The sequence below is a fragment of the Phoxinus phoxinus genome (assembly GCF_949152265.1).
Source record: "Phoxinus phoxinus genome assembly, chromosome: 20".
Classification (NCBI taxonomy): Eukaryota; Metazoa; Chordata; class Actinopteri; order Cypriniformes; family Leuciscidae; genus Phoxinus; species Phoxinus phoxinus.
The window spans coordinates 3,412,206-3,427,081 of NC_136895.1; the positions used below are offsets into that span (position 1 = coordinate 3,412,206).

At 39.7% G+C, this 14,876-nt stretch overlaps 2 protein-coding genes across 3 annotated transcripts in view; one reads left to right on the forward strand and one right to left on the reverse strand.

The window, feature by feature from the left end:
• On the forward strand, positions 1-4,303 carry rbbp9 (retinoblastoma binding protein 9; the record flags this gene model as incomplete). 2 transcript variants are annotated; one of them, XM_079592303.1, is made up of 5 exons in its annotated part: positions 1-205; positions 307-349; positions 444-549; positions 867-943; positions 3,253-3,476. In XM_079592303.1, the coding sequence occupies exons 1-5, from the start codon at positions 110-112 to the stop codon at positions 3,474-3,476; spliced, it is 546 nt and encodes a 181-aa protein (XP_079448429.1). In that variant the 5' UTR covers positions 1-109. The 2 variants fall into 2 exon arrangements, with proteins under 2 accessions (XP_079448429.1, XP_079448428.1); XM_079592302.1 differs by having other exon boundaries at positions 2-205; positions 867-952; positions 3,253-4,303.
• Positions 3,521-14,876, reverse strand: part of sirt7 (sirtuin 7) — a 25,078-nt gene continuing 13,722 nt past the window's right edge. Inside the window, exons 8-10 of the mRNA XM_079592301.1 lie at positions 13,946-14,026; positions 13,764-13,870; positions 3,521-4,859 (exon numbers count right to left, since the gene is read on the reverse strand). Of these exons, the coding sequence (XP_079448427.1) occupies positions 4,658-4,859; positions 13,764-13,870; positions 13,946-14,026 (390 nt within the window). The 3' untranslated portion in view covers positions 3,521-4,657. The remainder of the gene's footprint in view (positions 4,860-13,763; positions 13,871-13,945; positions 14,027-14,876) is intronic.

The following is a 14,876-nucleotide window of genomic DNA, read 5'->3' on the forward strand; positions in this document are numbered from 1 at the left end:
AGGATGCAAGCTGCCGTTAAAACCCAAAGAAGAAGAAGGAGAAGGGTCGCTGTGTGCATTTCTTCTACTGTCTGTCTATGGTTGTTGTAAGACCGTATATAAGGTTGTAATGCCTCTGCAGAGAGCCGTGATCGTGCCGGGGAACGGGGCAGGGGATGTCGAGCACTGCAACTGGTACGGATGGGCGAACAAACGCATAAACGAGGTATGATGACTTCAACAAGAGACTGACATCCGTCCAGCTGTTATAATGACAGACAGCTGTCAGTTCAGCCAGAATATTAAATGGTGCACCGTTTGTTCCAGATTCCAGATGTGTCATGCGTGCTGAAGAACATGCCGGATCCCGGTAGTGCAAATCATATCACGTGACTACATTACAGTTCATCATGGGACATGTTTCTGGTATTATAATAAAATCTGATGTGTAAACCACCTGACAGTGACTGCGAGAGAGAGCATCTGGCTGCCGTTCATGGAGAAGGATCTGAGATGTGATGAAGAAACCCTCATCATCGGACACAGTTCAGGAGCCGCGGCAGCCATGAGGTAACGACTCGTGATTCATATGAATCACTTGATTCATGTTCTAAAAGATCCGATTCATCTGGACTAATTCATCTATGAGCACATTGTTTGCTAGCAAATTAGCTCTGTGTACGTATTTAATTAATCTATCAATGTATTTATTTGCACTTCTTTGCCCCCCCCCCCCCATCTCATTGATCTCATTGATCATGAGTGATTCATCATTTTACCTAAATGATCCCTTCAAATGAGTTGGAGAGTAAGAGACGTGTGTGTGTGTGAGATGATTTATATCACTATAAACGACATGATTGCTAGTTTTTGGTGTTCTTCAACAGGTATGCAGAAACACACCGAGTGTTTGCCATTATTCTGGTGGGCGCGTACACATCAGATCTGGGAGATGAGAATGAACGTGAGAGCGGTGAGTTTGAATGAAAACCCCTCATCACGGGCGTTGCCAGATTGGGACGGTGATTTCCAGCCCAAAAGCTCACCAAAACACCCCCACTCCAGGAAAAAAACACCCAAAATTATACTGCCAAAATAATGTGATCTAATTTTATTGCCATGTCATTTAAGGTTGATAAGCACAATTTGTATATACTTAAAACAAAATAACGATGATAAAACAATTATTTTAAAAAATCAAAAACAGGATCAAAACAGGGCAATAATTAAGGAGAAGTAGAGCCCTGCATTTCAGCCCGAGCCCGACGGGCCCCGACTTATTTACGCCCCTAGGGCCGGGCTTCGGGCCAATTTTCACGTCATAGTTCACACGCGGGCCGGGCCTCGGGCCTGTTTTAGGCTTATCCTCCTTTTTATAGCCTATTTTAGATGTATTAAAATTAAATATGAGAAGTTAACGATGGAAAAACAAACATAGAAAGATGTTTTAAACCTATCACACTGACATATGACTGACACATGACAGTCTGCTCACGCACACACACACACACGCGCACAGGTTTCCCGGCGGCACGACCGGCTCGCTGTTAGTGTCCCCACCAGCAGCAGAAGTATAGCGAGCGTGACTTCAGCGCAGCTGGAAAAATGATAATAAACGTTTAAACTAACTGTCTGTGTGTGATATGCTTAAGGTGTTTTATGGATTTTATTGTAGCCAAGTAAAGTGTTGATTTGAGAGGCTACAGTAAATGTATCAAACATGTTGAACTCGCTGTCGGCTGCTTGGTCGTCCAAATTTTTTTTTTTTTATCCGAACATTTGTCTAAATTAACTTAATAAAGAAATGAAAAGAAACATAACTAACGAAACAGAGCTATTTTAATGGCTGCAAATAGCTAGTTTGCCCTAGGGCAGGCTACAGCTGTGTTGCCTATTGAAAAAAAAAAAAACTCTTCTCCAATCTCTTCTCGATACCTTTTTAGGTCAACAGGTTCACCATCATTGTCACATTTTACTTTGATTTCACATGGGGTTGATCTTGGTTTGCAGTGAGTCATATCAAATATCACATTTTTTGAATGTATCTTTCCTGATTCATTTTTACTTTACCATGTTCTTGCGTAAAGTCAATGCCTAAGAAATGTCAAAGTTTTCCCAGATCTTTAACTTTGAATTTAATTCCCAACATTTCCTTCACATCACATCATTATTCGCTGCAATAATAAGATCATCAACCCAAATAATCAGTATGATTCTGTCTTCGTCAGTTTGTTTACTGTAAACACAATGATCTGTTGAGTTTTGAACAAAATAATTTTCAATTAAGAAATCATTCAACATCAGGATTTTCCTTTATAGCATAAACCCATCTTCCCCCTACTGCCTGTTTACCTTCTGGTAGTGTTGTTAATGTGAAAGTATTATTCTCTTTTAGAGAGTTCATCTCATCCTCCATAGCTTCAACCCACTGCTCTGATGTTGAAGAGCCTAAGGCTTCCTTCAGTGTCTGGGGAACATCACATTAACACGATAGCAATAGTCTATAGTCAATGGCTGATCTGCATCATCTTTATACCCTGCTGGTACCACACTTCTCCACTAGTGGACATTACTGCCCATATAAGGGCGCCTCCATCTCCATATGTGGCTTGAGTCTGAACCATTATTTTTACAATTTTCATACAATTTATGAAGTAGACATCCTATTCAGAAGTAGTGTTGGAAGTTTGGCAGATTTTGAAATGAATTCAGCCTCTAAGAAACACAGAAAGATCCCGTATGTGCATTATAGCTCGCTGCACATCACTAATGCTGAATCTATTATTGTTTTCTTTATATTTAAAACATTTTCAGACCTTTTTTTCTAAAAGAACTGAAGGGATGCTATCTTTTGAACTCTTGGCATGAAAACAAACTGAGGTTTCTACCATTCTTTCATGATTTTTCATGTTCATCACTATTTCAAAATAAAAGGTCTGAACACGCCTCAGGAGTGTGAACATATTCTTCTTGCACATTGATCAATTACGGCTCCTCTGTAATTTATTTAGAAAATCAGTCACCAAATATGTAAACTAGAGACTGTAAGCTTTCAAATGATATATAGTTTATCAAGATTAGTTTAGGTTTAGTATAGGATATTACTGTTTTAAATATGTAATGGCTGTGGCAATATAAGGGGTTAACCAATTAGACTTTAAAATCTAGATGTTTGGAAACCCCGCCGAACTGACCCCAAACCCTTTTTTACCCAATCTGGCAACGGTCGTCAGTGTGAGTGTGTGATGATGTGTCTTCTCTCGTCACGCTCAGGATACTTCAGCCGGCCATGGGAATGGGAAAAGATCAGAACAAACGTGAAGCACATACTTCAGTTCGGATCTACGGACGACCCGTTTCTGCCCTGGGACGAGCAGCGAGAAGTGGCTGAGGGACTGAAGACAGATTTATACGAGTACACGGATCGTGGACACTTCCAGAACACAGCCTTCCCAGAGCTCATCCACGCAATAAGAAAGCTCAAAACCAACAGCTAAACACACACGAAGAAATTGTGTGTATTTAAAATAAACTATTGATGTGCTGTAAGTCATCACTTTATTTCTCAGGGGCTACTTTTATTTTTTACTTTACAAGAAGTGAAGACCATTTATTATTGTGGCTGAATTGGGACACAGCCATTTTGATTTTCAGTACATGATGTAAATCAAGTTCTCTTTACAGAAGTATGTAGAAATCCAAACACCTGAAAGAAAACACCCATGTAAACTAGGACAAAACATAGTAATCGGTACAAAATCACACGAGTAATGGCGAGTTTTCAGACACACACATCATCCGACTCAGTTTAATACTGTGCACACAGTAACGTTACCTCCGTTCTGGTTATTAGTTATACTAACACACGAGGTGTATTCCTCATGTACAGGTAAAGTCCTATATTTGGACAGAAAAGATTACAGTTCTGGTCTTAATCAGTTATTATAGCACCCTTTGTTAAAAGTCAAAATAAATATTTGATTAAAATACACACCTCTTATACTGTTGAGGAATGGTGTGTCTTATTTTAAAAGTGGACAGAAATAAAGCAGTCATTTTTACTCAATCTAGTAACACTGACTTCTTGTAAACGACTATATTCTATAAAGTCACTTTACTCCTCCACATGTTCTTAACGTGTCTTCCTGGGAACATCAAGTAGTCCACACTGTTCTTTATGACAACAATTATATTCTTCCTGTCATGCAAAGCAACTAGAAGACTTTTATGGTACTTTTTTAAAGCTCAAAATGGAAAACTGCATTTGTGTGTGTGTGTGTTCCACAGGGTTTGAAACAACATGGGTGAGTAAATGACAATTTTTAATAAAAAAAAGAAAGAAACGGCAACACAAAGCGATATCTCTCATAAAACTGCTGTCATGAATCATATATTGATTATTCTATGAACCTGAGATTGGAAGTAAAGTGCATTTATCAAAACCAAACCATCATGTAAACCAGCCAAACTGCTCTCGTTATCTTCAGAGACGTACAGCTTTATGTTTTCAGCAGAGCAGTTCTCTATAACCTCACACGTTCATCAGAAACATTTCTTCAAGCAGCGAGTGTGTGTGATGCTCCCAGTGTCCGGCGTCAGAGCAGCTGTGTGTGTGTGTGATGCTCCCAGTGTCCGGCGTCAGAGCAGCTGTGTGTGTGTGTGTGTGTGGCTTTAGGAACTATAAGGTCTTCTTCTTCCTTCTGGCTTTGGAGTAGCCTCTCCCAAACCATCCACCCTGAAGCGCGGGGCCTGGGCCTGGATCCGGCGCGGCCTGCGAGTCCTCCTCCAGAGCAGCAGGGGGCGCTATCTCTTCACGAGAGTGGCTCTCCTGCTCCTGTGGACCCAGTGCTGCAGCCAGGCTGAAGATGGGGTCTTGTGATCTGTTATTCATCAAAATAATGCCAATATTTAGATGAACATATCGTCGCTGTCCGATGAAAACAGTGTATGTCCATTTTGCCGATATTGAGATTTTTCGACGGATTGAATGTCCAGGTTCACTTCCGTATACAGTATGCTTCTCATATCTAAATGACCAATGAAAAGTTGTGAAATCATGTCATCTGATTTTCACGTATATCCATTTGGTGTCAAAGCTGTCAATCACGCCGCGTATCTCCCTGTGTAGGCATCTCACCGCGCCGGTCTCGTGAAGTTTCATCTTAAACCGGTGATGTATAGGCTAATGATAATAAATGTGTCTGAAAAAATAATGAGGCATTTTATTAATAAACTGTTGTTTTCTAAATCATCTCGGCTAAAAACATCTCTCTATCTCCGCTGTCACGCGGATGTGCTTTTAGAGAGAAATGCACCTTTCATACGCAGTACATAATCAGAAGGTATTAGCTTTCGATTCGAATTTGTTCGTTTTAAAGTGGACATTTCAATACATAGGCTATATTTAGTTTCAGTTCTCGCGCTCCAGTTCACGGAGATCCTGAAAGCTCGCCTGATTGTTTTCTTTTATTTGACAAAAGCACAACGCTTTCTTGTTATTGTGAGTTTACACAAATTAAAGTAGTTGCGATTAATGTATTATTACTTTCTGTATGACCAGAAATGATAGAGTATTTTAAATTGTTTCCACTGTTGATAGGAAAATGCAAGTGTTCGCGCCCGCGCCTCCGTGCCAAGTAGTGCGCGCTCCACACAAACCCTTGGATATGCGTCAAAATCTTGTTTATTTGTGATAATCTCAGCCCTGTATTATTATTGTCTAACCCGTATTATGAATGACATTTGACGAATTGCTTTGTTCATTTTTTGGATAAAAGCATCTTCTTAATATGTAGCCTAATAAATGTTAAAATATTGATGATAATTAATATTATTATTTGCGTACACGGAGTCAGGTGACTGTAAATGTGCAAAAACTGTTTCCATTGCAGTTTTGCGAAATATTCACTTTCTGGCAGGTGAAATACTGCATTATAATGGTTGTATTGGCATTCTAAAGGTATTTTGAGAGGTAAAAAGTAGACATTTAACAAACTGAGCGTATTTAATAAACTGAGACGTAAGTAGGCCTGTCGCGATAGTCGATAAATCGATTAATCGCACGATAAAAAAAAATAATTTAATATAATTTAATTTGCATACTTGTTTGTTATCCGCGACTGAATGACAACTCTCGTTTCCTTAGCGTAGGAGAAGTGAACCCTCTTGTCAGTTGCATTGTCTTTTGTGTGGGGAGGCGGCGCTTGTCAGTCACATGGACTTTGTGTGGGAAGGCAGGAGTGCTTGAGGCGACTGCCGAGAAGAGCGAAAAGACGAGACGTCTCGCAAGTTGTGACATGGAATTGGTTTCAAAGCCAAACGCGACAGCTGCAGTGTGGGAGCACTTCGGATTCAAACCGAATGACCGTGGTGAACCACTTAACCTGAGTGAGCCGGTATGTCGCATTTGTTGTAAAACAGTATCGACTAAAACCGGTAGGCTAACCAGTGTTTTGCATGAACGACGTTCACTGAACGCGGTCATATTTTCGCCGAACTGAACGAATCACTTTTCATACAATGAACGTGAACGAGAGATTTTTCGAGAGAACTCATCTGATTTTTTGTACATAGTAGCCTATTTGTTAGGATTTTAGTATCATAATGATTAGGCTAATAAATGCACGCACAATTATCCGTGAACTTGATTTGAACAAATGCCTTTCAACTTGTGTGTGCAAAATTCTTAAAGGGGTCATGACATGGTTTTTTTTATTTTATTATTATGTTCCCTTAGGTGCAAATATAGTATTACTATAATTTTTTTTTACAAAAAACTTTTAAAATGTAGTGATTTATGACCTTTTCCCACCCTGTTTCTCATCCTCTGAGTCAAACAGTCTGTTTTGGGGGTGTTTCCCCTTTAAGAGTTCAGTGTTAACGCCCACTGATATGATTGGCTAACGTCAGTGCCTATGCATCAATTATTAACGCCCCCAGCCAGAACGTTTGCGGATTCGGCGCAACTGTTTATTAGCGGGTGATGCATGCGAAGCGATGGCTCTTGCAATGATAAAACCTTATTATGTTTGAGCCGGAATCAGAGGAAAATGAACCATCACCACAACAACGAAGACTGGATCAGCCCGTGTCCACATGGAAAGTGAAACTATTTTGAATTAATAAAAAAAAATTAACCCGAGACACTTGAAAACGGATTATTGTTGCATAATTATCCTATAGCTTAATTTGGTAACAGTTTAACATTATTTAACTAATTCCAATGAAATGATAGGGTGTACCACGAAGACGCAGCATTGATAAAGGCAACATTTTTAATTTTCTATCACATGTAACGTTAAGTTAGGCCTACTAGAAAGGCGACATATTTTCAAGATTCTCTTATACAAATGTGTTTATATTAGCCATGGTAAAAAGTAAGCTTTTTGTTGTTGTTGAGCCCAGAATATTCGGCACGGACGTATCTTTGAGCAACAGTTTTCTGGCAAAGCCAGCATCATATTGGGATTTTTTCCTCAAAACAGTCATCCTTAAATGTATAGAACACTGCCGTGACTGGGACATCCGCAAAAAATAAAGTGCATCCATTTTTCCCTGACGACTGGATCTTTCAGCGTATTTAAAAAGTAGTTTAAAGTTTTAAACACATTACTTACAGTTTGCGTCGTCGATGTTGAGCCCAGAATAGTCGGCACGGACTTATCTTTGAGCAACAGTTTTCTGGCAAAGCTCAAAACAGTCATCCTTCAAATGTATAGAACAAACGCTTAAACGAACACTGCCGTGACTGAGACGTCCGCAAAAAATAAAGTGCATCCATTTTTCCCTGACGACTGGATCTTTCGCAGCGTATTCAAAGATGTTGTTTGTCCACAGCCAGGAACAGCACATCTGCGGCATCGTAATTTCCCTGTACACAGACCCACTCGCTGTCCGTCGACTGAACACTTGTGCGGCGCGCAGCGCGCGGGCGCGACAACGATACGAAATGAGCGTAGTTGCCTTGCGCTTTAAGCGTAGTCTTGTGCTGGAGGCGGTCTATATGCAAACGCTGGTACGTCACTTCGTACCGTGACGTCACTTCTTACCATGGATCCAGAACGAGCTGTATTTAGAGCTTGATTAAATAAATGATTCGTTTATAATGGGGAGGACGTCTTAAGCTATGAAACTTGCAGGACGTTTTAATGGTACAAAGACCTCTTATATACCAAAAGATCAAGGCAAATTTGGTTTCTCATGTCATGACCCCTTTAAGTAAATTAATGTGCAGAAATTTGTACAAATAGAGAGTAGGATATGTAGGCCTACTATACTGTAGCCATTAAAAAAAGCGCGTTTCATATTTGTTAAAATATTATAATGTTATTTTTTTCCCCATTTATGTTGATTTATGAAAAGTGAACAGCACGACCGAGTAAGATAGGATGCGCAATATGAGACATGGAGCGGGTCAGACATGATTTTGATTTTGATTATGATTTTTAATTTTAATAAATTTTTCATCAACCAATTGCCTGTATTTAATGAATAGGCCGATGAAACAAATATAACGGAGGCGCCCGCGCGCTCACTTGCGCACGTGAACTAGAGCACATCCTAACTTAACGAAACTCAGTGTATGCCTCACACAGACATGACAAATACATCAAATACACAAAGCTTGAAATGTCTTTAAACGAAATAATTCAAAAAGAAAAAGGCTACTCTCTGATTATGTAGTAATCCATTATTAGGCTTATGTGCATTTCTCTCTATAAGCGCGTTCACACGGAGACGGCGATCGTCAACTTCATCTTTGCAGCAGAGTCGACACTTTTAGAGAAAACACTTGTTTATTAATAAAAATCAATACACGCGTCACCGGATTTACAGATGCACGCACACATATTATTTCGAAATAACGAGATATTGTGTTGAAATAACATTATTATTAATAATAGCCTACATCTTTGTTAAAAGAATTTAACAAATGAACGTGAACTAGTTCAATTTTAGATATGTGAACTTAGTTCATTTAAGAAAAAGAAAAGAACTATGAACATGAACTAGTTCATTATCATCTGTGTGAACTGAGAGACTGAGAGTCCATTGCTTTTATTGTTTTTGGTTGTTTTGTTCATTGTTATTGTGGATATTGAAAATGTTTTCCATTTTCAGTGTTAAATAGTCTTTGGAAATAAACGTTTATTGAATTTTGAAAGGTGTATGTGCATTATTATGCCATTATCATTATTCTAGATGAAAATGGTCTCAGATCGACAATATTATCGTTTATCGTGATAATTTCTTGGACAATTTATCGTCCAGCAAAATTTGTTATCGTGACAGGCCTAGACGTAAGCTATTTAATAAACTGAGCGTAGCCTATTCATCCGTCAACACGACTTTAATTAATGATCGGAAGAACACATATCGACCACCGTTACTGTAAAATATGCATGCATGTCCATTTAAACTAGATTTTGGTCAAATGTGGATTATATCATTATACTGGCAAGAATATGGTTACATTTAAAGATGCTGTACCAAGTTAACTGCTTTTGAAATTACTGTTTTTTTCACTTCCTGAAAAGTAACCGTTTTGGACATACGTGAGTTTCATCGGGCAGCGACGATGTGATAATCGCTAATGAAATGTCACGGCTTTGGTCAATGATTTCAGCCCTCCAAAACAAGTTCAGCCACAGATTTTGGGTTGGTGAAATTTCGGTGCATCACAATGGATCCTCGTCCGCTTCTGTTACAGCATCCTCACAGTATTTCACCAGCAGTGTTGGGGAAGTTACTTTTAAAAAGTAGTGTTTGCTCGTTACTTCTTAAAAAAGTAATCCGTTACTTAGTTACCCCCTTTCGGAAAGTAACTTTTTACGTTACTCGTTACTTTTACGTTACTTTTATGTTGCTTGAGTTTGGGCAGAACCCAATATCTGTTCCTAAATGTGTAGGCCTTCATAAAGTTATACTATGAACTCTACTTATTGATAAACTAGAAGAAAAAAACTAGAAAAACAGAGAGATTAAAATAGTTTTATTTAAAAAAAACGTTTTGAAAAACCTGTATAAAGTGAAGACCAAAGAACAATATTAACTATTGAGCGGTGGTGACGCGTTCATGAAAAATGTCACAAAGAACCGGCAAAAGTATTGATTATGAATATGTCAATTATTAATAAACAAGTGTTTTCTGTCAGTGTAGTAATGGGCGATATAAACGATATGCGATATAAACGATACAAAATTGGCCTACGATAGAGATTTTAATTCTATTGCACTATCGCGATTAGTGTTGTCAAAAGTACCGACTTCGGTACCAAGTCGGTACTGAAATTTAAAAAATGTGACGCTTTGAGCGCTGTTGAGCAGAATCGTAAACACCTCTGATTGGCCGGCCATTGTCACGCGCTCATCAAATATGTCTGTGATTGGCTACAATGATCAGCGCTTCAAAAACATGTTGTAAATATACATCAATAACGCTCTTTAGCGAGCAATTACACAGATACACACGGGAGCGTTTGAAAGCAGGCGTCTATCAGGGGATCGATCCACTGGCGCTGATAGACGCCTGCTTTTGCTTTCAAAACACTTTCAAACACTTCCGTGTGCTCTCAAACGCTCCCGTGCGTTGATCATTGTAGCCAATCACAGACATATCCGATGAGCTCCTGAACACAATGGCCAATCAGAGGCGTTTATGATTACGCTCAACAGCGCTAAAAGCGTCACATTTTTTTAATTTCAGTACCGACTTGGTACCGAAGTCGGTACTTTTGACAACACTAATCGCGATAATGCATGTTGATGACGCAATCTACTCGCGAAATTTAGAGCCACGAGCTGCAACCGGCTGAAGCGCATCATATTCGTCGTCATCTTGAGTAAACATGGCTGACAGCGAAACGGAGGAGCTGGTGAAAAAGATCGGTGCAACATCCATTATTTGGACTTGGTTCGGATTTAAGCCGTCCGACGAGCAGCAGCAAACTATACAGAGTGTGTGGGGCAACAGTTCGGTAACACACACGACTAATCTGTTCTACCACCTCAAACCGAAACATGTCACTGAATACCAGCGCGTATTCACAAAATAGTGGTGTAAACACATCATCTCTGTGTGTGCTCGATTTTAAGATTCGTTGTTGTGTTGCTTTTTAACTGAGAAGACAGTTTTTCTGCTCTTTGCATCTTTTGTGTCCTTTCAAAAAATAGCCAAACTACATTTGGAGTAGCCTGACTACGTCAGACTTCGTACTTCCGCTCAATTTCATTTCGCTTCTGTACTTAGTCTGAGACATCGACATGTCTCTCAGTTTTCCTCCGGCCTGACAACAGCCGGCCAATCAGCGAACAGAGAGCGGGCTGAGAGCCGTGACGTAGACGCTAAGCGCCGAGTTTGAGATTGGGGAAATCGAAAACGACCACGGATATGGGATGAAATTCGCTCTGTTGTGGAGAATATTCCCGGCATTTCCAAACTGAAGGACGAACAAGAAGAGTGTTTGGTAAACATTTTGAATGGAGGTGATGTCGATATGTGATATCTAGGTCTCTTTTATCTGTCGAGCTCGAACTGGATGCGTAGATTTACATCACATAATCTACAAAAGTCGTTGACAGCCATGTTCACTCCGGTATTTCTCTCGATGATTTCCTTTTCGCATTATTTATAATGTGTTTACAGTGGCAGTTCGATGCTGCTGAGCTGGCGCATAACCAAACGTTATGTGATTGGCTTACGGGTAACCAATGATTTTATACTTCAGACGAGCGCCCCCCCCCCGCGATAAAGAAAACACTTTTCAATGATGCCATGCCAGACTCTGTCTATGAAGCAAAGCGAAGTAGCAGAGTTTGGTATTACCAGGCTACATTTGGAGTGCCTTCTGCACTGTTTTGCACTTTTTACTGTCTATGGCATGGCACTACTGTAAATAAACTTTTATACTTGAAGCATTTTCTTTAGTTGACGTATAACTGGAGAAACTCGAAAAATTAGAATATCATGCAAAAGTAAAAGGTGAAACTAATATATTATATTTTTTATTTTTTTTTTTTTTTTTTTTGGCTTACAGCTTTATGAAAACCTTCACAATATTCTAAATTTGAATTTGGGGTTTCATAAGCTTCTAGCCATAATATAAACATTAGGGCTACTTAAAGTCTAGTGTACTTGAATTTTATTTATCTGCAACATTATGTTGTATAATTACAGTTTTGCACAATAAATGTTCTCAAAACTACATACACTGTTTCTTTCTTTCTTTAAAAAAAAAAACATTTAGCAGTTGTTTGGCTTTCCTTAGGGTCTGTGTAAGCTGTTCTGAAATGGTTTTATTATAATTTATATATCGTGACATATATCGTTATCGCAAGAGGCTGCAATGTATATCGCAATATGGATTTTAGGCCATATCGCCCATCCCTACCAGCTGCAAAGATGGAGTTGACGCTGACTCGCGATCTTCGCAGTAGTGAACGCGCCAGAGAGAAATGCATACTTCATACGGATCACATGAGCAGAGAGTCTCTTTTCTTTCGTTTTGAATAGTTTTGTTTAAAAGTTCACATTTCAAGCTTTCTGTATATTTAATAATAATAATAATAATTCATTACATTTATATAGCGCTTTTCTGGACACTCAAAGCGCTTTACACAGAAGGGGGGAATCTCCTCAACCACCACCAGTGTGCAGCTCCACTTGGATGATGCGACGGCAGCCATATTGCGCCAGAACGCCCACCACACACCAGCTTACTGGTGGAGAGGAGACAGTGATGAAGCCAATTAGTGTATATAGGAGGATGATTAGGAGGCCATGATGGACAGAGGCCACTGGGCAAATTTGGCCAGGATGCCGGGATTACACCCCTACTCTTTCGAAAGACATCCTGGGATTTTTAATGACCACGGAGAGTCAGGACCTCGGTTTAACGTCTCATCCGAAGGATGTTTCTCAGGTATTTGAGGCAAAGCTTATACGCTGAGTTTGGGTTCATTTATGAGACGAGCTCCAGTTCACGCGCCGGCGCGGAGCTCCTGAGAAGTCCAGATTATATTGCCTGCTTAGTGCTTATATTTACTTCTTATTTATTAAATCCAGGCAATTGGTTGATGAAACATTGATTAAAATTAAGATACAATTAATACAAAACGAAATTCACTTTAAAGAAAGGCTTTCTACAAAAACAAACTTAATGAAGTGGTCAAAATCATTTCTGCCCACTCCATTTGTCTCCCGATTGCACATCTTATCTTCCTCATGCTTTTCACTTTTCATAATCAACATAGATTAAAAAAAAAAAAAAAATTATTTCAACAAATATTAAACTAAATCATTTTCTTTAATGACTAGGCTACAACACGTAGGCCTAGCCTACAGTACAGAGAAATGTAATGTCGGAGCGGGATTTGAGCGAATGCTCGTCTTACCGGTGGGCATGTGGGGGGAGAGGTACGATTTTCGAACAATCTTCGAATATTATTTAGCTTGATATGCCAATCCTTAATATTTGGTGTTTTAAATGCCAACCCTTCTTCATCCGGTGGGTAGTATTACTTTTGGTTTGCGCAGTGAAATTCACAGAATTGACTGCTCTGCTACAGCCTCTGTCACGTACCGTGCAGAGCTTGTGACTATAGCAAGCGCGCAGCTGAGAAGACAGTGCAAAGGAAAGTAACATTGTGGCGAATTGAAAAAGTAACTATGTTTCGTTACCAAATTTTCAGTAGTAGCGCGTTACACTACTTTTTACCCGGAAAAGTAGTTACGTTACTTTGTAACGCGTTACACACAACACTGTTGACCAGTTAGCGGCTCTTACCTGTCGTAAACGGGAACTTCCAAACCCAGCTCCTCCATGAGGAGACCCATCACCGCATCACACTTCCCATGGATCTTCAGAGTGGCCAAGTTATCTTTCGGTGTCCACTAACATAAACCAGGAAAACACACGAGCTGTTAAATCACGTCAGCTGAAGGAATCGAGAGATTATGAAGATTTACCTGAAGATTCACAATGTACAGCTTTGGTCTTTTGTTGGCTGGTCTGTTCATGCACCACAAGCAGGAGTATTTCTTCAGCACCTGACGGACAAACACACGACAAGCAGCGACTGATGGATCACATCAAGCAGCATTATTTATAAAACAATGATAGATGTGGTGTTAACATCTTTTACTGCTGCAGCTTACAGTGGATATCAAACATCTGTACTGTTACAACAGCTGGGGAAAACTGAAACACAGAGAATCAGATTTTGATCACAGCGAGAGCGTCTCCTCTTCAGGACATCACAGGCTTTCTACAGGACTCGGTTCTGGCCTCAGGCTGAGCTGCTCAACATGCATCTTCAGCGGGAGCCGTTCTGCTGTAGATGGAGATGTTCTGGATCGTTGTCATGTTCTCATCAGAAGGTTCTGGTCCTGAAGCACGAAAGCCCGAGTCCCAGCTGAAGAGAAGCAGCCTAAAGCCACAGATATGCTGTTCTTCTACTGGTGTGCCAAACAGACCTTTACAATTGTGGACCAAATATCTAAGTTTACCTGGGCTTAGAGATGCTCCGATCAGCATTTTTGGGGCCGATCACCAAAATCATGATCTGCCGATTGCCGATCACTGCCGATCACAGAATGGCAGAGGAATGGGAATCTTTTATCTAGTTTGCAGACTTTGCACCATTTGTAGAAATGAAACTACCTGTAACTATGAGGTGGCAATAACTATTTTTTTTCTGGAACAACCAATTATGTAAAACACCCCAAAACCAGTAGGCTGTTAATCAGACAAAAATTCATGAAAGACCTTTTGAAAGTCAAATTTAAGACATTTTAAGATCATAAAGATTGAAATGTAAGACCTACATGACGCATTAACCAGCAAATAACAAATAAAATTAGCATCAATATGCACTTTTTGTTTACATAAGCATTAAAA